The 20,247-nt window shown below is 48.2% G+C and overlaps 1 protein-coding gene across 2 annotated transcripts; it reads left to right on the plus strand.

The window, feature by feature from the left end:
* The first annotated feature begins 1,154 nt into the window (after positions 1-1,154).
* ISY1 (ISY1 splicing factor homolog) lies at positions 1,155-18,896 on the plus strand. 2 transcript variants are annotated; one of them, XM_030849267.3, is made up of 11 exons: positions 1,165-1,463; positions 3,411-3,433; positions 3,940-3,991; positions 4,960-5,025; positions 5,206-5,248; positions 8,096-8,208; positions 11,183-11,300; positions 14,198-14,320; positions 15,646-15,761; positions 17,853-17,939; positions 18,261-18,896. In XM_030849267.3, exons 1-11 carry the CDS (start codon positions 1,461-1,463, stop codon positions 18,366-18,368), a joined length of 852 nt encoding a protein of 283 aa, XP_030705127.1. In that variant the 5' UTR covers positions 1,165-1,460; the 3' UTR covers positions 18,369-18,896. The 2 variants fall into 2 exon arrangements, with proteins under 2 accessions (XP_060163661.1, XP_030705127.1); XM_060307678.2 differs by lacking the exon at positions 14,198-14,320 and having other exon boundaries at positions 1,155-1,463.
* The last annotated feature ends 1,351 nt before the right edge of the window (positions 18,897-20,247 follow it).

Raw genomic sequence — 20,247 nt, forward strand, 5'->3', positions numbered from 1 at the left:
AGACTCAACAACTCAGTGATGTCACCAAATACTAAGGATTATCTGCCTTTGGAGTCTGAAAGTGGCTGTCAGCCTGGAAGGGAACCCCCCAATTCTCAAAATACTTCATTTCTTCCTTCACGGTGGCTGCTCCCATAGTCACCAGTCAGCAGAGAGGGGAAAAGGGAAAGGCACGTCCATACTTTTCAGGGCACCGCCTAAGTGGCACACATTCCTTTCATTCAATTACCATTGGCCATTATTTACTGGCAAACCCACACCTAGCCGTCAGGGAGGTGGGACGATGGAGTCTAGAAGAACGGCCTAAACTTTTAAGGAGAAAACTTGTCATGGATCAGGCACGAGCTCCTGGTGTCTATCCCAAATACATGTCTGTCCTGACTGATCCTGAACCACACACGTCAGCTGCTTCTCCCGCTGGCCTGTGCTTCCCGCCCGCAGCTGGAGTTCCCGGCATCGGTTAGGCCCCGTGGCGGAGCAAGTCGCCACAGCGAAGCACCATGCTTGCAAAGGGGGAGCCGCTGGAAATGGCTGAAGTGGCCACTGGCCCCCGCCTTAATGTCACACCACAGCTCGCTCCATCACTGACACCCTGAGGGAGGAGCCACCAGAACCTCCCTACCGGTGGCCTCTCCCCTGCCTCCCTGGTCCTGATCTGTGGCCCTTCTGATCCCCGCAACATGCCCAGCAGACACCGACTGACTGTTCCTCTCTCATCTCCCCTGGACCTTACATTTCTTATTTTAAAAGGGTGACCTCAAGCCCTGGTCCAGCTCCGACAGACCCCTCGATTCCAGGAGGAGAAAATCTCAGAAAAAGCACAGGCCGCAAGTAAACGCCTGGGAGGCGAGTGGGGGTTGGCGAGGCCGAGCCAGCTCCTGCCCCTGGAGAGCACGCAGACGGGGGGGAGGGCCCAGTCCAGCGGCCCCGTCCACTCAGAGGAATGAGGACAAGTAACTTCCACAGGGCGTGTCTGCTCGCAGAACCAGACAGGGCAGGACGGATGCGCACCTATAGTTGCACGCACGTCTCGGGTAGCCTCACACACAACTGCGGGACCGCGTGTGCAGTACCAACAGTTGCCGCGGGACGTCTCGCCGTTGTTATCGCGAGATCAAAACCAGCGCCCCGCGCCCAGTTAGAGGCACGTCGGTTCCACTGCGCAAGCGCGGTTCTGCCAGCGCCCCTATTTTCCGTAAGGGCGTGTCGGTGCGAGGTCCAGACGCCGAGGGAGGGCCGCCTACGGGAGCTCGCCTGCGTTTTCTCCCCCTCCCCGGGTCAATTCTCCATTTCGCTTCCGGTCCCTCACTTCTGGTCCTTCCCAGTTATCCTTCCGACTCAGAAGCCGGTGGTGCGGTCACCTAGAACCTTCAGTTCCCGTCCGGGTCGGCCGCGCCTGGGGCGGCGAAGCTCCCTGGGCTAGGCCCGCGCGGCCTGAGGGCGGCGCCCTCCCTCGCACCATGGTGAGTGGGGCGGGGAGTGAGGGAGGCAAGTGGCGGGCCGGGTTCGGGGCGCCCAGGGGACCCCTGCGGGTTACAGGATCTGCGGCTGGGACGCGGGGGTCTTCGCGCCGCGTGAGCCCAGAGGCCGGAGGAGGCTGAGCCTCGGCGCCGCCGCGCCGTCCGAGGCCGTGCTTAGTCCGGACGGCGCGCTGTAGTTCCCCACCGGGAAGCCGAGGCTCCGGGAGGCGCAGGGCCGGCGCCGCGTCCCGTGGGGGGCCCAGCAGCGGTTCCTGCGCTATTTGCCTTGTGTCTGCTCTCCGGCTCCCCAACGGGGAGCTTCCCGAGGGCAGGGTATTCCCACCTCTGCCTCCTTCACGCCTGACGCGGTGTCTGGCGCGTTGTTGGGGTCCAGGGATGGACGAATGGCCGGCGTCGTGTGACCGCAGGAGGGTGTGATCGCTGTGGTCGGGCGCCGGTGGTCGGCTGCTTCATTTGTTCTAGAAGCGCTCACGACGGAGCACGCAGAGTGCCGGCACAAGGGAGATACTCTTACATATTGGTTACCATGATGGTCTCATTAAGCGAAGCACACGACGCCGTAATAAATGGTAGAAGGTGTATTGGATGCCACTGTAGACTGATGAGCCCAAGATCCGGAGGACGAGAGAAACCGGTGGACAAAAAGCAGCCCTTTCTATTCTCCAGCCCTCGGAGGATATGCCCCGTATTACTGCTTCATACTAGCCGGCTCAGCCTCTTGATTCTGCCTCTTGTTTCTGAACTCTGACAAACATAGGGAATCGCCGGTCTCCGTTCCCTAGCAGGACAGAAGGATCCCTGGGCCTGGATGTTTCTGGCAAACTGTCACCACACACATTCATATTTGTGGGTTTCCATCACCCCTGGTACATGCCCTTATCACAAGATTTATGGTTTTTTGGGGGAAATTCCTATGAGTTCCCTCAAAAGGAAGAACCGTGACCAAATTCCTAGTACCCAGCGTGGTGTTTCAAGTATGGAGTAAGCATTGAGAAATATTAAATTAAATACTTAGAATCTGTAGGCTTTAATGAAATAGGTAGGACACAGCCTCAGCCCTCAAGATGATGGCTTCTCCTGGGAGAACCTCTGTTTTATTCCTTAGTAGGTATTGTGTTCATTTATCTACCAAACAAACTTGACAAGTTTGTTTCTGTGTCCATTGAAAGGGAGAGTCAAAAAGATTTAAATTGAGCTCGCTTTTGCTGAGCATCTGATGACTTCGTGTATTTATCTCATTAAATCATCGTGACATCTTTATGAGATAAAAGGTATGATCCCTGCTGTAAAGGTGGGGGAACTGAGGCTTAGAGAGACAACTTCTCAGGGATGGTAAGTTGGAGAGCTGGGAGTGAAACTCAAGTCCTTGACTCAGCAAGTCCTCTTTCTACTTACACTACAACCCAGAAAATGTGTTCGTGCCTAGCACTGTGTTTCAGGGATAATTGACTTGACATTAGTGCAACAGTATTTATATAAAACTCACTTTGTAAAATTCAGTCTTTCCTCCCTCAAATTTCACTGGCAGGGAACAGACAGTTGTGATGCTGGGTGGAAATTGTGTGGTAGGTATAAACCCAGACAAAGGGGGGCAGCCTGGCTGGGATGAAGGGGCCACAGAAGAATTGTCTGGGACGGTGATAACACAGGTAAATTCTGAAGGATGAGTGGCCAGATCCACGGGGTTTGGGGGAGTGGAGAAGTAAAGAATTTAGGTAGAGAGAGCAGCATAAGTAAGGTCACAGGATGTGGGCATCTTCTGATTGATGTTGCGATTGTTACTGTGTTCATGTACTAGTGTAGGCATTCCGCTTGTGCCTGTGTCCTTGTGAAACTTTTCTCTACAAAGTAAATGAAACGTTTTTCTAGAGAGTAAAAGAAAAAGCTCTTTAAACATGGATGTTTTTCTTCCCTTCTCTCTCCTTTTAGGCCCGAAATGCGGAAAAGGCCATGTACGTATCAACTCGATTTCGTCTGTAAATTTCTGTTTGGTCTTTTGATATAGCTTTCTTTCTCTACCTGTGTTGAAATAGTATTCGTATAGTAGTTGCCATACATTTGTTTTCCCCATAGTGTTTTCTGACAGCTCCCAGAACTTATTCTGGATGAACATTGGCTCACCTGGGGTGGTGCAGGGGCTGTTAGAGTGACAGCCCATAATATTAGTCTTTTTAACATCTGGATGTGTTGCTCACCACAGTGGCCTGATGAGTAGAGTTTCCCACAGTCCAGTCCTTACACGCCGTATGGGTGAAAGGAACACAAATCCTTATAAGCCCTACTTTTTGGAACATGGAAACCCATAACTTCTCTGTGGTTTCTTGATTGCAATATGTATATATGTTTATGAGTGACGGTTGACATTCAATATGGTCATGAGCAGATTTACCCATCCAGGAACTTGGATGATAAGAGATCTTCGAGCAGGATCTAACGGAGTCTTCTCTGTTCCCGGTAGGACGGCCTTAGCAAGATTTCGCCAAGCTCAGCTGGAAGAGGGAAAAGTAAAGGTTGGTTTAAATCTTCCTCATGAATTTTTAAATTATTGAGAAGAAGTGCAGTACAACTCCCTCCTGAACAGGCTTCGGACTCCAGATCTTCCTCTTTCTCGTCCATGCTTTCCTGTGTCTTATGAGTCTGTACACTTGAATCCCAGGTAGCTGGGGCAGTGTGATGATCTGACTACTCGTGCTTCTGTCTGCTCTGTAATATGATGATTGGGTTTCCATGTTATCCCAGCACTGTCTAATACTGAATAGTACCAAGTGGGGTGTGCTGTGAGGAGCAGCTCTAACCTGAAACCAGTAATGACCTTAGCTCATGGAGACTCAGCCAGGTTAGGGGTGATATGTACTGTTGTTTGGATACTTTTTTTTTTTAGTTATACACACACCCGCACGCACACCTGTATACACACAGACATGCATGTCTGTTTATGTTTGTTTTCAACACTGAGAGCTGTCATTTCCTAAGGCAGCATAAGTGTGCCATGAAATGGGTATAAACGGTGCACTTCGCCATCTCTCTGTAACAACTGACCCTGAGCAACACGGGCTTGAACTGCATTGGTTCACTTAGACACGGGTTTTTTCAACGGTAAATACTACAGAACTACACGGTTTGTGCTTGGTTGAATCTGTGGATGCGGAGGAAACACGGATGCTGAAGCCCGACTGTAAGTTAACTTAGGTTAACCCCCATGTTGCTCAAGGGTCAAGTGTACTGGACTTTTACGTTGTTTCCAGTGGCTGCCTGTACCAGGTGCAATGCAGTGAATGTTTTTGCCTGTGTAGTTCTTTCCTAAGGAGAGGCTGCAGCGTGAGCCATAAGGCTTGAAGAAGAGCACCTGCAACTGAAGCTGCAGATGTCTTTAGCCTGTTAGACATTTCAGGCTTCAGGCCTGAGTCAGTCATGAATGTTGCACAAAGCTTGTAATTTCATACAGTACAGCGGCAGCATGTGTTTTGCTTTTCCTTAGGAACGAAGACCCTTCCTTGCCTCGGAGTGTACTGAGCTGCCCAAAGCCGAGAAGTGGAGACGACAGGTACGTGCTGGGTGAATCTGATCTTACAGGAGAACAGGTCTCTGATGGCTTTTGTACCTACATGACTCTTCAACCAGAATTCTAAGAATTTTTAATTACTCATTTTGAATTATATATTTCTTATGCTTTCAGACTTACTCAAAAGTCATAAAAATATATTGCCTTTTATTTTTTTCACAGATCATTGGAGAGATCTCAAAAAAAGTGGCTCAAATTCAGAATGGTAAGCTAGCTTGTCTGTTTAAAGTGCTCGATTCTCAAATCCACAGTTAGCCTTGGGGACGTCAGCCTCCTCTCTCAATAATCAATAGGACAAGTAGGTACAAAATGAGTAAGAACGTAGAAGAACTGAACAATAATATCGATCAGTTTGACCTAGTTGACCTTTATGGAACAGTCCACCTCACAGAAAAGAGTACCTTTTCTTTTTTTAAGAGCAAATGGAATATTCACCAAAATAAAGCATATTTTAGGTTATAATATGAATGTTAGCAAACTTAAAATAATTAAAATTTCGCAAAGTATGTTCACTGATTTTAACACAGTTAACATAGAAATGGATAACAAAAAGACATCTGGAAAATTCCTAACTATTTAGAAATTAAACATACTTCTAAACAACCCATATATCTAAGAGGAAACCTCAAGGAGATTAGAAAATATTTTGAATTGAATGAGAATGAAAACATAATGTCAGAATTCAGGGGACAAAAAAATTTATGGCATGCATGTAAAGCAGTGTTTAGGTGAAAATTTATAGCATTAAAATAAAAGAAAATAAGAAAGGTCTCAAGTCAGTGATCTAAGCTTCTACCCTAAGAAACTAAAAAGGAAGAGCAAATTAATTCCAAAGTAAGCAGAAGGAAGGAAATAATAAAGAGAAGAAGTCAATGAAATTGGAAACAAGATGAATAGAGAAAATAGAACAAAAGCGGGTTCTTTAAAAAGATCAGGACTTACCTGGTGGCGCAATGGTTAAGAATCCACCGGCCAATGCAGGGGCCCACGTGCCGCACGCAGCAGCAACGGAGACTCAGCGCAGCCAAAAATAAATAAATAAAATTAAAAAAATAAAAAGATCAGTAAAATCGATAAACTTCCAGTCAGACAGACTGATCAAGAAAAAACGAAGACACATGGGACTTCCCTGGTGGTCCAGCGGTATAGAGTCCGCCTTCCAGTGCAGGGGACACAGGTTCAATCCCTGGTCGGGGAACTAAAATCCCGCATGCCGCAGGGCAACTAAGCCCGTTTGCCACAACTAGAGAGCTTGTGTGCCACAAACTACAGAACCCATGCTCCCTGGAGCCTGCACTGCACAACTAGAGAGAGAAAGCCCACACGCTGCAACAAGAGAGGACTCCGCACACCGCAAAGAAGAGCACACACGCCGCAACAAGCCCCGCAAGGAAAGCCCGCGTGCAGCAACAAAGACCCAATGCAGGCAAAAATAAAAACAAAAACCAAAAAAAAAACCCTCAGCTAACTGGGAATTGAAGGGAACTTTTTTTTTCCCCTGATAAGGCACTTCTACCAAAAAACCTATAGCCAGCTATAGGTTGAATGCTTTCCTCCTAAGATCAGGAACAAGGTGGAGATATCGATTCTCACCGCTTCTATTCAGTATTGTACTGGAATTCCTTTCCAGTACAATAAAGCAAGAAAAGGAAATAAAAGGCCCAAAGATTGGAAGGGAAGAAAAATGCTCTATTCTGAGGTGACATAATTTTCTATGTAGAAAATCCCAAGGAATCTACAGAAAGATTTCTAAAATGAATAAATGAGTTTAGCAAGATCACAGAATAGAAAGTCAATACACAAAAATCAATTGTTTCTGTGTACCAGCAGTGAACATTTGGAACTAGAACTTTTATTAAAGTGTTATTTACAGAAGCATCAAAACACAAGAAATACTTAGGTATAAATCTAACAAAATATATATATGATCTGTATGCTGAAAACTATAAAACAGTGATGAAAGAGTCAAAGAACCAATCAAATGGAGACATAGACAGTGTTTGTGGATGGGAAGACTCAATATAGGAAAGGTGTCGATTCTTTTTCTTTTCAAAATCTATCACAGTCAAAATCCCAGCAGTGGTTTTTGGTTTATGTTGACGAACTGTTTCTAAAATTTAAATGGAAAGGCAAAGGAACTAGAATAGCCAAAACAGTTTTGAAAAAGAAAAATATTGGAGTATTCATAACACCTAATTTCATGATTTAATGTAAAGCTAAAGGTATTCAAGACAATTGGGTATTGGGGAAAGATAGACACACAGACCAGTTGAACAGAGTAAGAAGTCCAGAAACAGGGGCACACGTATGTGGTCAGTTGACTTCACAAAGTACAAAAGCAATTCAGTGGAGAAAGGGAGGGTTTCTCCCTTGGAATAGCCCCAACTGCTCCTGGCTCCCCTCTGCCAACGACAACACCTCAGCAAACTCCCTGTCGTCATCCCTTTAAATCCGTCCCTTAGGGACTTCCCTAAGGGCGGCCCAGTGGTTAAGAACCCGTGTTTCCACTGCAGGGGGCACGGGTTCGATCCCTGGTCAGGGAAGTAAGATACAGCGTGCTGCGCAGTGCGGCCAAAAAATAAGTAAAAAATAAAGAATCTGTCCCTTAGGCTCAGTTCTCAGGCCCTAGTCTTTCTCAAAGATGTTCCCACTTAACAAGGTGGGAACAAGCCCTTTCCTGAAAGGACTAGACTAACACAGACTGCCGCCAACCCTGATGCTGACGCTGCCTCACTGCATCTTGGCTGACATTGATTGGACGCTGTGTCCCCACCTCTAAGAGTTTACTGTTTCAGTGGTGGTATAAATGGAGCTGCAGGATTGCTTCAGTTTGTATTTCTGTGGTTGCTAATGAGGATGAAGTTTCTTCCCCCGCAGCGCTGCTGAAACTGTGCATGATTGTTGCCCTTCCATGATTTCGGTGTGGGTGTGTTTTCTTACAAATTGAAATAGTATCTTTGTGTTATGCACCTTTTTAGGTGTTGACATTCATTCTTAAGGCTACACATCGACTGGTATTTTCAAGAAACGATAGGATGTTTTTGTTTTCTAGCTGGTCTAGGTGAATTCCGAATTCGTGACCTGAATGATGAAATTAACAAGCTGCTAAGAGAGAAGGGACACTGGGAGGCCCGGATCAAGGAGCTCGGTGGTCCTGACTATGGGGTAAGCAAGCCGCAGCCCTGGGGCTGAGCTCGGGTGCTGTCTGCCTGCAGGGTGGCTCCTGCTGCCCCCGCAGCCCTGCCACAGAGCAGGCACTGGAGAGATGAAAGGAGGCTTGAAAGTGCCTGTTGCGCGTGGACAGGAAACGTGAAAGCACGGGCTAGTGGTGCTTAAAGGTCCACAGCGCAGGCCTCAGTACGTGTACTGGCCAGGTGTTCCAGAGTGAGCCGCTCAGGCTCCCTGGGCCTCTTGTTTGAAATGACCTTGGCCCCTCACAGCCTTCTCTGAACTCCTTGAGAATTGGGACAACCATTCCATGGTCGGCTTCTGTACTCAAGGGGGCCCTGGGGACATGGCTGTGTTTCCTTTCTCTGGATTCTTTAAATGCAGTATTCTAGAACAGTGACTTTCAAGCTTTTAGGCCCATGACCCACTATAAAATAAACACACACACACACACTCACTCACTCACGCACTATATCACAACACAGTACTGAAAAAACACTTGGTATATGTTGCTGCACTTTGATATTTTCTATTCTGTTCTATCTTTTTTATTTTTCTGTTCTATCTTGATTTTTTAAAAATCGATGATTATGACCCATGTAATGGATTCCACGACCCGCCAGTGGGTGTCAACTTTGAAAAATGCTGCCCCAGGCCCCGCCCCATTTTCCCAGGTCATTTGAACCCGTAGTATGTAGTCAGTGGACTGTAGTATGTTATGGAAAAAATACGTGCAGTTTTTCTATGTATTTAATGCAAAACCACAGTTCTCACGTTAGTACCTGGCCTAAAAATGAGGCATTTATTCTTGTTGCAGAAGGAAAGGCACTTCCACTCCTGGAGTACCTGTGCTAGGAACGTGCTCACTGCATCTTCAGTAGTTCTGTGATGGTGATTTTGCTCCCTGTCAGACTGCTTTAGTGCAGGGGTTTATTACCCTTCCTGGAAGGGTTACAAAATTAATATGTACAATATTCTTAAGTTCCACCACCCAGAGTCAACAGTAATGTTTTTATGTATTTCCTTGTAGAGTCTTTTTTTTTAATTAATTTTTTTTATTTGTTGGCTGCGGTGGGTCTTCGTGGCTATGCGTGGGCTTTCTCTAGTTGCGGTGAGCGGGGGCTACTCTTCATTGCGGTGCGCGGGCTTCTCCTTGCCGTGGCTTCTCTTGTTGCGGAGCATGGGCTCTAGGCGCGTGGGCTTCAGTAGTTGTGGTTCGCAGGCTCCAGAACACAGGCTCAGTAGTTGTGGCGCATGGGCTTAGTTGCTCCGTGGCATGTGGGATCTTCCCGGACCAGGGCTCGAACCCGTGTCCCCTGCATTGCCAGGCGGATTCTTAACCACTGCGCCACCAGGGAAGCCCTATCGTCTTTTTAATGCTAAAGAATTTTATTTTCATTTTCTATGTACAAAAGTAACATTTAGGGAATTCCCTGGTGGTCCAGTGGTTAGGACTCAGCACTTTAACTGCCGTGGCCCAGGTTCTGTCCCTCGTCGGGGAACTAAGATCCTGCAAGCCGCTCAGTGCAGCTGAAAAAAAAAGAAGTGACACGTTTAGAGTTTGTTTTACAAGATGGTGGTGATGGTTGCATGACGCTATGAATGTACTAATACCACTGACCTGGACACTTAAAAATGGTTAAGACGGCAAATTTTATGTTACGTGTATTTTAGTACAATAATAAGAGAAAAAGTAATATATTGTTATTAATTTCAGAAAAGTATAGAGCAGAACACCATGCAGTCATGATCCTTTTAACTAGGAGCAACTTCTGGAATATTTCTGTCCATTGTTTTTCCATGAGTCCTGTAACTGAGGTCATACTCATGTATGTACAATTTTGGTTCTAGGTTTTATACTTCTTTTCAAAATGGTAACTTTGATTGTATAAAGAGTACCTACTTTTATGTAAAAGAAAAAAGAATATATAACAAAAAATATAAAAATTCTAAAGTATAAAAAAATTTATATATTCTATGTGTGGTACAGATTACATTATATATTTTCCTACCACTGAGAAATGACTGCTATTAACATTTTCTACTTATCTTTCTGGAATTTCTTCTATATACATATATATTTATTTTTACAGATAATGGTTCATTATTCTAACTATATGCTTTGTTCACTTAACAGTTTATCAGACACATATGTTCATGTCAGTAAATAATCATTTATATAATTGTTTCAAAAAGCATTTCTGAGCTCATAGAAAGTTCTACAAATTGTATAGAGAAATCCTATGTACCCTTTATACAGATTTACCAGTTTTTAACATTTTTCTCTATTTGCTTTATCATTTTCTGTGTGTACCTTGAGATTTATTTTCTCTGAACCGTTTGAGGCTTAAATACATCATGTTCCTTTACTCCTTAATACTTAAGGGGTATTTCCTAAGAAATACTTTTGTGTGTATTTCCTAAGAATAAGAATGTTCTCTTATATAACCATGGTAGAGTTTAAGACATTTAACTTTGATACAATCATTTGGCTGTTTTATTGATTTTCATCCTTTATGGCCTTTCCCCTTATAGTACAGAGCCTTGTCCAGGGTCACATACTGAATGCAGTTGTCAACATCATCATTTTTAGTGGAGAGAATTCCATCTTCTGGATATTTCATTTGTCTTCTACTGCTTGTCATTTAGGTTTTTTGCAATTTTTTTTAAAGCTTTTATTCACTTAACGTTATATTGTGTTTTTCTAAGTCAATAAAAGAGTTCCATACGAACCATCATTTTTAAGCTATAGGATATATTCCATCCTGAATATGCTATAATTTACTTAAATCATCCTCTTACTGTTAGGTATTTAGGTTGATTTTTAAGGGATTAAAAAAAGTACCTAAATATATTTCTGTTGTACATGAATATTTTCTCCCTTTAGCATTATTATCTTAAATCTATTTGCAAGCATGGAAATACTGGGTTTAAGGATCAGATCCATTTTCTCTTCTTCCTTCCCAATAAGAAAGTTGGCCCTAAAATGCTGGATCATGAAGGGAAAGAAGTCCCAGGAAATCGAGGTTACAAGTACTTCGGAGCAGCGAAAGACTTGCCTGGCGTCAGAGAACTGTTTGAGAGAGAACGTAAGTAACTGGTGTTCGCCGGGGTGTTAGCCTGGAATTCTTGGTCCTGCTTGTAACAGTAGACATGCTGTCTGCAGGGCACTCTTCCTATGCCATTTCTTAGCCGCACAGCAGCCCCGTGTCCTCAGAGGATTATCGTTCTCAGGTGGGCACACAGTTGGGGTGAGAACGGGAACCCAGAACTGACAGGTGTCAGATTGTAGGCTCTGCCCATACCCGTCTGAGTGTGAACGAGGAATCTCCCTGTTTGCAGTTCAGTCAGCTTCATTTTCAGTTACGTGTTTAGTTGAAAAAACTCTTAACTGAAGGACACATGACACCTTGGGCCAAACCCCGAAATGCACAAGTGGAAGAGAATGAATCCAAGCCGGGTACCCTCTCCACTCCTGCCCTTCCTTCCACAGCCCTGGGAGCCTCCAAAATGCAGTTGAAAACTGCTGGTCTGGAATTTCTGTGTATCTTAATTTTGACTTTTCAAGAAGCAGTCCAAGCATTTTATAGAAAGCAGTGTGGAAAGTAGAGACGGATGAGACCAGGATTCCTCCCACTGCTGGCGTTCTGCTGTTTCCTTCCAGTCGGTTTTCCTATTTGTTTAAAAATACAATTCTGCTCATTCTTAAATTCATTACGCACACACTGGTTTTGCATGCATGATTGACATCACTTAAAATAATTCAGAGTTTAAATATCATGCCATTTATTATGAATGCAGTATAATTTTATTATAGATAAGTTGTAAAATACAGAAAATCAGAAAAAACACCCACGTTTTCACAACTTATAGATGATGGTTGTTGACATGTTGGGGTGTATCCCCTTCCAGAGTTTTAAGGCTCCTAAAATGAGAGTGTGCTGTGTATGTTACTTTTTTTTTTTTTGCTTTTACATTGTTTCTAAATTTATTTTTATTTATTCCAGTCATACAGTGTTTTTTGTTTTTTTTTAACCAAGAAAGTGCGCAACTTAGTCTTAATGCGTATAATGGAAATAGTAGCACAGGGACTTCCCTGGTGGTCCAGTGGTTAAGACTCTGTGCCTCCACTACAGGGGGCACGGATTTAAACCCTGGTTGGGAAACTAATATCCCGGATGCCGCACGGCAAAAAAACAATAAAAATAGTAGCACAGTCCCCTTGACCCCCATCCCAGTGCCCTGCTAGAGATGACCCGTCACTGGTATTATCTGTTTCGAATGTTCCCTTCCAGCCTTTTCCATGCACTTCCATGCTTATTTTATCAACTAAATTACATCAGCGTAAGTGACAGGTGACTCAACCCCAGTTACTTTAGGCAGAAAAGTCTATAAATTTATTGGCTCACATAACTGACAGGTTTGCCTTCAGGAATGGCCGGTTCCAGGTCACATTGCTCCGTTTTGCAGTTTTGGCTTCCATCCTGTGAGCTTTTTTCTCTGTCTCACTCTCCTCTTGTGGTGGCTGGTTGTCCGTCATCGACTTAAATTTTGTTCTCTCTCAGCAACAGATTTCCCCCCACCCCCCCACCAACAGTTGAAGCAGAATTCCCAGAATTGAGTCTGGTTGGCTTTGGTTGGATCACAGCTCCATCCTGTGGCCGGAATGCATGCAGTGCTCTGAGCCTGCTAGGTTTCAGCCCCGTCCTGGATGCAGCCCACGCGGTGGAGGGGTGGACAGGGTTGTGTGTGCAGTCCGTCCATGTCCTCTCACAGTTCTCCTTAGAATGCCAAGTGATGTGACGGATTAGAGAGTCTCAGGGATTAACCGTACTTGGTGTGACCATCCCTCCTTTGGTATTTAGTTATTTCTAGATGTTTATAATTATAACATTTTTGCTGATCTGGTGCTTGAAACAATGTATTATTTTTATTTTTTTGTTTCCTCCCCATTACTAATGAAATTGACAATCGAATTCAGTTACTAAATGAAATTTTCATACGTAAGAGTTTTTTTTCTTCAATTATCAGCTTTCATTCTTTGACTAATCTGTTGGATTGTCATTTCCCTTTTGATTTTCAAGTATTACTAAATATTCTGAATAGTAATTCTTAGTCTGAAAGTATTTTCTTCAGGAATTTCTCATTTATCTTTTGTGTTTGTAGTTTCTTTTGTTTTATCTGTATTCTTAGTTTTTTCATTAAATATTATGGCATTTTCTGTGTTGTTAAAGCACCTGTGAAGCAGCATTACTGGGGCTGCAGAATCGCCTCCCCTCCGCCATGCTTGAATTGCAGATCACAGTCCTTGGCTGTCCAAGTTTTCACTGTTGTATGAATAACGCTGTGATGCACACCTCTGTCCGTAAAGCTTTGCCAGCTTTTGTTTCTGTTTTTAAATTAGGATAGATTCCTTCTAAATGGACTAATTGGGTCAAAGATTTCAACACTTATTTAATTTTACTTATTTATTTATTTTAAATTTATTTATTTATTTACTTTTGGCTGCATTGGGTCTCTGTTGCTGTGTGCAGGCTTTCTCTAGATGCAGCGAGCAGGGGCTACTCTTCGTTGCAGTGCACAGGCTTCTCATCATGGTAGCTTCTCTTGTGGAGCACAGGCTCTAGGTGTGCGGGCTTTTAGTAGTTGTGGCTCGTGAGCTCAGTAGTTGTGGCTCAGTAGCTGTGGCGCAAGGGCTTAGTTGCTATCCGCAGCATGTGGGATCTTCCGGGACCAGGGCTTGAACCCGTGTCCCCTGCATTGGCAGGTGGATTCTTAACCACTGCGCCACCAGGGAAGCCCTTAACACTGATTTTAAAAAGGGTGGTACCACATATATAATCCCATTACTAGTGTAGAGAAGTGCCTATTTCATGATATTTTGATGAACACACCTACTATATGCCTGCGTAACATTGTATGAGGAGAAGGCTTGAGTGAGATTATGACGGGGAATTCAGCTAAGCTGGTGAATTCTTTCTTTTAGCTCTTCCTCCTCCAAGAAAGACACGCGCTGAGCTCATGAAGGCGATCGATTTTGAATACTACGGTTACCTAGATGAAGACGATGGTGTTATTGTGCCTTTGGAACAGGAATATGAAAAGAAACGTAGGTCTGCGGGCATTTCATTTCATTGCTGCTGGCATCTGGTTTCTTTTCTCTCCCTTGGAAATGGGGTTTTATTTTTATAAGGAACATTGTTTTTTTAGGGCTTTTTAAAAAATTGAAGTAGTTGATGTACAATATTATGTAAGTTACAGGTGTACAGTATAGAGATTCACAATTTTTAAAGGTATATTCCATTAGCAGTTATTATAAAATATTGGCTGTATTCCCCATGTTGTATAATATATCCTTGTATAGCTTATTTTATCTTTTTTTAATCCAATTTTTTTAAAATTTAATTAATTAATTAATTAATTTATTTTTGGCTGTGTTGGGTCTTCGTTTCTGTGCGTGGGCTTTCTCTAGTTGTGGTGAGCCGGGGCCACTCTTCATCGCGGTGCGCGGGCCTCTCACTGTCGCGGCCTCTCATTGCGGAGCACAAGCTCCTGTCGCGCAGGCTCAGTAGTTGTGGCTCACGAGCCTAGTTGCTCCGCGGCATGTGGGATCTTCCCAGACCAGGGCTCGAACCCATGTCCCCTGCATTGGCAGGCAGATTCTCAACCACTGCGCCACCAGGGAAGCCCCAGCTTATTTTATCTTAATAGTTTGTACCTCTTAATCCCCTACCGCTAAATTGCCTCTTCCCCCTTCCGTCTCTCCACTGGTAACCACTAGTTTTTTCTCTATATCTGTGAGTCTGCTTCTTTTTTGTTATATTCACTAGTTTGTTGTATTTTTTAGATTCCACATATAAGTGATATCACACAGTATTTGTCTTTCTCTGTCTGACTTACTTCACTTAGTATGATAATCCGTAGGTCCATCCATGTTGCTGCAAATGGCATTATTTCATTCTTTTTTATGGCTGAGTAGGATCCCATTGTGTATATGCATGTGTGTGTGTGTGTGTGTCTGTGTGTGTGTGTTTACATACACCACATCTTATTTACCCATCCATCTGTTGATGGGCACTTAGTTTACTTCCATATCTTGGCAACTGTAAATAGTACTGCTATGAACATTGGGGTGCATGTATCTTTTCGAATTAGTGTTTTTGTTGTTTTCAGATATATACCCAGGAATGGAATTGCTGGATCACATGGTAGTTCTAGTTTTAGTTTTTTGAGAACCTCAGGGTGCTGAACTGGGGAGGATCTGGGTGTGTCCGCTAAAAGCTGCCCTGCCATCTGATTCCTGTCTGATTCCTGCCCGCCGGGGCAGGATGAAGGTGACTCTTTCCAGCAGGGAGGCCTTGGCCTCGCCCTGCATGGGGTTTGACGCTTTCTTAGAGGCCAGAGTGAGTAACGCCTGCTCTCCCTTGTGTGCAGTCAGAGCCGAGTTAGTGGACAAGTGGAAAGCAGAGAGAGAGGCCCGGCTGGCAAGAGGGGAGGAGGAGGAAGAGGAGGAGGAGGAGGCTGACATCTACGCCGTTGCCGACCAGGAGGTATTGGGGGGCGGCGCGGGACCCCTTGGCGCTCACCACGTTCTCTGTGCCGCGGAGGATGGGGGCACGGTAGCAGGAAGCGCAGACGAGGGGCCAGGGTCGAGGCCCGGCTCTTGCCCCTGCCGCCGTCTGAGGCTTCGGCCTTCTCTCCTAGACAGTGGGGATGAAGGGCACCTTCCGGGTTCACAGGGAGGGTTTCAGAGAGGAATGGCTGTGAGGGCACTTGTTAAACTGCTTTACACCGGGGATGACTTACGTGCATCTCAGAGATGGGCCCTCCTGAACATGCTGGAATCGGATTTATAAACACATTTGAAGCCAGTGTGTTTTAGCCCATGACCTCATTGTTTCTGCTTAAATGGCAGTGTCGGTAACTCTTCTGTAGTCTTAACCACCGTCTGTTACAGCTGGAAACCAGCCCAGAGCAGAGAAGGGACTTCCTCAGGGGGTCCCGGTTGGGGATGGAGCTGTAATCCCTCAGGCAGAGCCCCCTTGCTCCCAGCACCCCTGCAGGCCTTACTCCCTGGGCAGGTCCAGGATGGAACTGATTTGCTCGACTGAGCAAGGGGAAGGGAAGCACCCATGCCTGGACTATGGGTCAGGCCCTGTGTGACGTCACATGGCTTGCCATGATGTCAGTGGCAAGGAAGCAGGCTCAGAGAGGCTTAGTGACTTAGTCACCGTCACACAGGATCTAGCAGACCTGAGGTTCGTGCCCTCAGGCAGGCATTTGAAACAGGATGGCAGCGTGTCCTAGGAAGATTTTCTCTAGGTACAAATAATCCATTTGCTCTTTCAAGGGATGTTTGTTTAATGAGTGGCTACTGTGAGGCCCACTCGAGGGGCAGGACAGCAAACACGCTTCGCTTGTAGCTTGAAGCCCTGGGGGACAGTCCGGTCAGCAGACACCGTGGGAAATGGCAGCTGTGATAGGAGCTCTGGTTAGCGACATGGTGAAGGCAGGGCCAGTGAAGGCTTTACTGGGGACGTGACCCATCAGCTGAGATCCGGAAACAAGGGGGAAGTAACCAAGCGAAGAGGCAGCAGGGAACAGCGTGAGCGGACGAGCCCATGGGAGCGCGGGGGACAGAGGACGGGCCGGTGGCTGGAGGGCAGAGTGGAGGCTGCGGGAGGGGAGGTGGGCCAAGCAAGGGCCCCGGCTCCCCTGGGGAAGCATTTTCCTTTACCATGAGAGCGATGGAAAGCCATCAGAGGATGTAAAAATTGTTTCTCCTGAAATGCTTAAGATTTATGGGAAGTTGCACAGCTGCTGCCGAGGGTCCTGTGTCATCCTTCACCCAGTGTCCCCAGTGGCTTGCACAGTGACAGTGCAGTGTCCACCGAGGGACCTGACGTGGTGTGACGCGCGTGGGCAGTGCTGTGTCTTTCATCACGTGTGGATTCTTTGGGGCTACAACAGCCTTCCTTGTTGGAGTCTGCCCTGAGGAGTGGAACTTCCACCCTGGGCTCGCCTCGCCTCGGTGGATGCAGCCCGACTTTCCCAGAGCCCTGGGACCAGTTTCTCCTACCAGCGGCGTCTGAGAGCTTCCGCCGCGGCTTTCCTGGCAGCTGGTGACCTGCGGCGGGGGGTGGGGTCAGGGTCCGGCCCAGAGACCTGCGGGCAGTGGACCTGCCTCCACACAGGCCTCCTTTCTCCTCATGCCTCCAGGGCTACGTCATTCCTTAGGTTATGAGCGATCTCTACTGACTCACAGGCAGCCTCTGAGTGATGCTTTCTTCTACATATGCTTTTTTCAAGTTTAATTAAAAAAATAGATAATGTATTCTCAAAACACAAAAAGTATACAGAGATTTAACACAGCTTATCTTTCGCAGCCCTGTCCTCTGTCCGCTGGCTCTCACTGAGATCACTGGCTTCTCTTTTCTTCCTCGTACAAGAGGTCGCGCAAAACACAGTGTTCTGTTGCTTCTTGTACTTAACGCTGTGTCTTGGGTGTCTCTGTGTCTGAGAACAGAGCTTCCTCGTCACTGTTTTTCCTCTTCAATGGCTGCAGGCTGGTGCACGTTATGGCGATGCCAGCACTTACTAACGGTCTCCTCTGCGCGGCCTCTGGTTGTGCTCTTTTGCAGTCTGATGAGGAGGGCGGCCAGGAGAAAGGAGGGGAGGACGGGCAGCAGAAGTTCATCGCTCACGTCCCGGTGCCGTCGCAGCAAGAGGTAGGACAGGCTGGGGGCCGCCTGGCCTCCGAGGGGCCCCACAGGGCGCTGTGTGGTTTTCTTGGTCCTTCCTGTCCCTTTGGGCGGCTCTCACTCCCTTCCACAGGGCGTTGGTCCCTGGGCTCAGGTTAGGGCGAGGCGTCCAGACGAGGCAGCATTCCGTCTACCTTGGAGGCAGCAGTCCAGCACTCTGTCGCTCACCTGCTCCCCGAGCGGAGATCGGGGCCCTCGGACACAGGGTGCTGGGCTCCCGGCCGGGCCCAGGCAGCGTGTTGGCCTTGTGGGGCCTGCCACCTGAGCCCTCCGCTCTCCCGCCCGCAGATCGAGGAGGCGCTCGTGCGGAGGAAGAAGATGGAGCTCCTGCAGAAGTACACCAGCGAGACGCTGCAGGCCCAGAGCGAGGAGGCCAGGCGGCTCCTGGGCTACTAGGGCCGAGCTGGGGCTTCCACCTAGCGCCGTGGTGGGTGAGCAGCCCGGGCTGCCTGCCGCTTCTCCTCCTCCCTCCCTCCCCTGCTCTCGCCTGTGTGCTGACCAAGGGCCGTTGGCCTGCTGGGATGCCCCGGTGTCACCTCGTACCGGTGTTTTGCTGACGTGTGAACCCACTTACTTCTGTCTTGAGTGTGTAGGACACGCTGCTCCCTGTCAGCCTTTGAGTGTCTCACGTAGCCTCCTCCTGTCATTTGGTGGGGAGGGCGACCAGTTAGTGACACTCCTAAAAAACGCAGATGTGTTTGTAACTCCTCTGGAAGGATGAGAAGGTGTGTGGGCCCCGAGCCCACATCCCACACGTCGCAGCCCGCGGAGCTCCACCTTCGGGGCAGCCCTGCCCTCAGTTCAGACCCCTCAGCTGGCCTTGCTCCTTCCTGCCCAGGTGGCAGGAGTTTGAGTTTGCTACTGCTGTCTAGGACTGGTTCTGCAGAGAGCTATTTTTATTAAAGATTTTTGTGTGAAAGGCAACCTCCGGGTTTGGGCTGCCTGTCTTGAGGCCGTGTCTGCACTGGGACCTAAGTGAGGTTCACAGTCACCGCAGGGGACGGGGTTCCGAAACACGCAGCCCTGGTGTGGGAGGGCTGGGACCAGCGGCGGCCTGTCTGGGAGCTGAGGAGGTAGTGGGGCCGTCCTCCCATGGCCCCCGCACCCACGGCTGCGGATCAGGGCTGAAGCGGCAGGGCCCGTGGCGCCGGCCTGTGGGGAGCACACAGAGGACGCCCGGGAGTCGGTCCAAACCCATCGCCGAGTCTTGCCCTCCCGGTGGGGAGAACCCACAGCAGAGGGCGCAGCTCCAGGCAGAGTGGGGGGGCTCCCCACCCTCGGGAGGGGTCCTGGGCGTGTCCGGCAGGCCTCCTGAAGGAGACTGGGGGCAGCGGAGCAGTGCCAGCCTGAGCGAGGGGCTGACCGTCCGTGTGTGACCTGCCTTAGGATGTTCCCGAGCCAGGGTGGAGGGGGTCAGGCGGAGGCCGGGCAGGGTGGGGAGTGGCCGTGGGGAAGGCGACCTGGGGCTTCAGAGCTGGGAGGGGAGGGGACGGCCCACGACTGGGCCCCGGGGTGGGGGTGGGGGGGCTTCACTTCCCTGGAGGCAGGGCTGGAGGCGCCCCTCGGCCGAGCCCCTGGGCGAGTGTGTGCCGGGAGCAGAGAGGGTCAGGGCTGGAGCGCTGGGAGCCCCGGGGGCCGGGCAGGGTCAGACTCAGCCCTGGGACCCACACCCAGCCCGGGGCTGGCCCCAGGCAGGGGCTCAGGAGCGAACTTAGTGGGGACTTGGAGCAGGTCCCTCTGGACACCGGCCTCAGGTGCCCTGTCTTAAAGGCCAGGACTGGACCTGGTGCCGTCAGAGTTCCCACCGGGTCTGGGCAGTCCCATGGGGTGGGCAGAGGCGAGGGGGGGGCCCTGGGACAGCCAGCCCCTGGGGAGCGTTTGGAGGGCCCAGCTCAGATGGCCCAGTTACGGGGTTGTCGTCCAAGGGTCACTCAGGTGGGGCTCCTTGCATTCAGTGAGAGCAGGAGGTTCAAACGACAGGTGTTTCTTGTCCCTGGAAAGATGGTTGGCAGGTGTGTGGAGCTCGGCCCACCTGGACAGTCCCCCGAGTCTCCTCCCGACGACCCCCCAGGGTCTCGCGGTGGCTTCCCCGGATGGGATGTGGGCAGCACAGGGATCCGTGTCTGGCATCTGAGGAAACTGGGACTCTGCTCATGATGCACAGGTGTCCCTGGCAGAGATGGGCCAAACCCCAGGCTTCTTCCTGTACTGCAGGTCCCGGTTATTTGTCTGCCAGGGGCTGGAGAGGAGGCCTCTGCAGGGCTCCCCCCAGGCC

The sequence above is a fragment of the Globicephala melas genome, chromosome 11 (assembly GCF_963455315.2).
Source record: "Globicephala melas chromosome 11, mGloMel1.2, whole genome shotgun sequence".
NCBI lineage: Eukaryota > Metazoa > Chordata > Mammalia > Artiodactyla > Delphinidae > Globicephala > Globicephala melas.